At 65.3% G+C, this 750-nt stretch overlaps 1 protein-coding gene across 1 annotated transcript in view; it reads left to right on the top strand.

Annotated features, from left to right (window-relative positions):
• The window catches only part of LOC103257061 (frizzled-1), a gene marked incomplete at its 5' end in the record, with an annotated part of 1,406 nt that extends 662 nt beyond the window's left edge, over nucleotides 1-744 (top strand). The window contains one exon of the mRNA XM_008054793.1: nucleotides 1-744. Coding sequence (XP_008052984.1) covers nucleotides 1-742 — 742 coding nt within the window.
• Between the last annotated feature and the right edge of the window lie 6 nt (nucleotides 745-750).

Genomic DNA, 750 nt, shown 5'->3' with positions numbered 1-750 from the left:
CTGCACCATCCTCTTCATGATGCTCTACTTCTTCAGCATGGCCAGCTCCATCTGGTGGGTGATCCTGTCGCTCACCTGGTTCCTGGCGGCCGGCATGAAGTGGGGCCACGAGGCCATCGAGGCCAACTCGCAGTACTTCCACCTGGCCGCGTGGGCCGTGCCGGCCGTCAAGACCATCACCATCCTGGCGCTGGGCCAGGTGGACGGCGACGTGCTGAGCGGCGTGTGCTTCGTGGGGCTCAACGGCGTGGACGCGCTGCGCGGCTTCGTGCTGGCGCCGCTCTTCGTGTACCTGTTCATCGGCACGTCCTTCCTGCTGGCGGGCTTCGTGTCCCTCTTCCGCATCCGCACCATCATGAAGCACGACGGCACCAAGACGGAGAAGCTGGAGAAGCTCATGGTGCGCATCGGCGTCTTCAGCGTGCTCTACACGGTGCCCGCCACCATCGTCATCGCCTGCTACTTCTACGAGCAGGCCTTCCGGGACCAGTGGGAGCGCAGCTGGGTGGCGCAGAGCTGCAAGAGCTACGCCATCCCCTGCCCGCACCTCCAGGCGGGCGGGGCCGCCCCGCCGCCCCCGCCGCTGAGCCCCGACTTCACGGTCTTCATGATCAAGTACCTCATGACGCTGATCGTGGGGATCACGTCGGGGTTCTGGATCTGGTCGGGCAAGACCCTCAACTCCTGGAGGAAGTTCTACACCAGGCTCACCAACAGCAAGCAGGGGGAGACCACCGTCTGAGGGCCGGG

The sequence above is a fragment of the Carlito syrichta genome, unplaced genomic scaffold (assembly GCF_000164805.1).
Source record: "Carlito syrichta isolate Samal-C Ts95f unplaced genomic scaffold, Tarsius_syrichta-2.0.1 Scaffold301511, whole genome shotgun sequence".
NCBI lineage: Eukaryota > Metazoa > Chordata > Mammalia > Primates > Tarsiidae > Carlito > Carlito syrichta.
The sequence above is the reverse complement of the archived record's forward strand: the minus strand, read 5'-3'. Positions and strand labels throughout refer to the sequence as shown.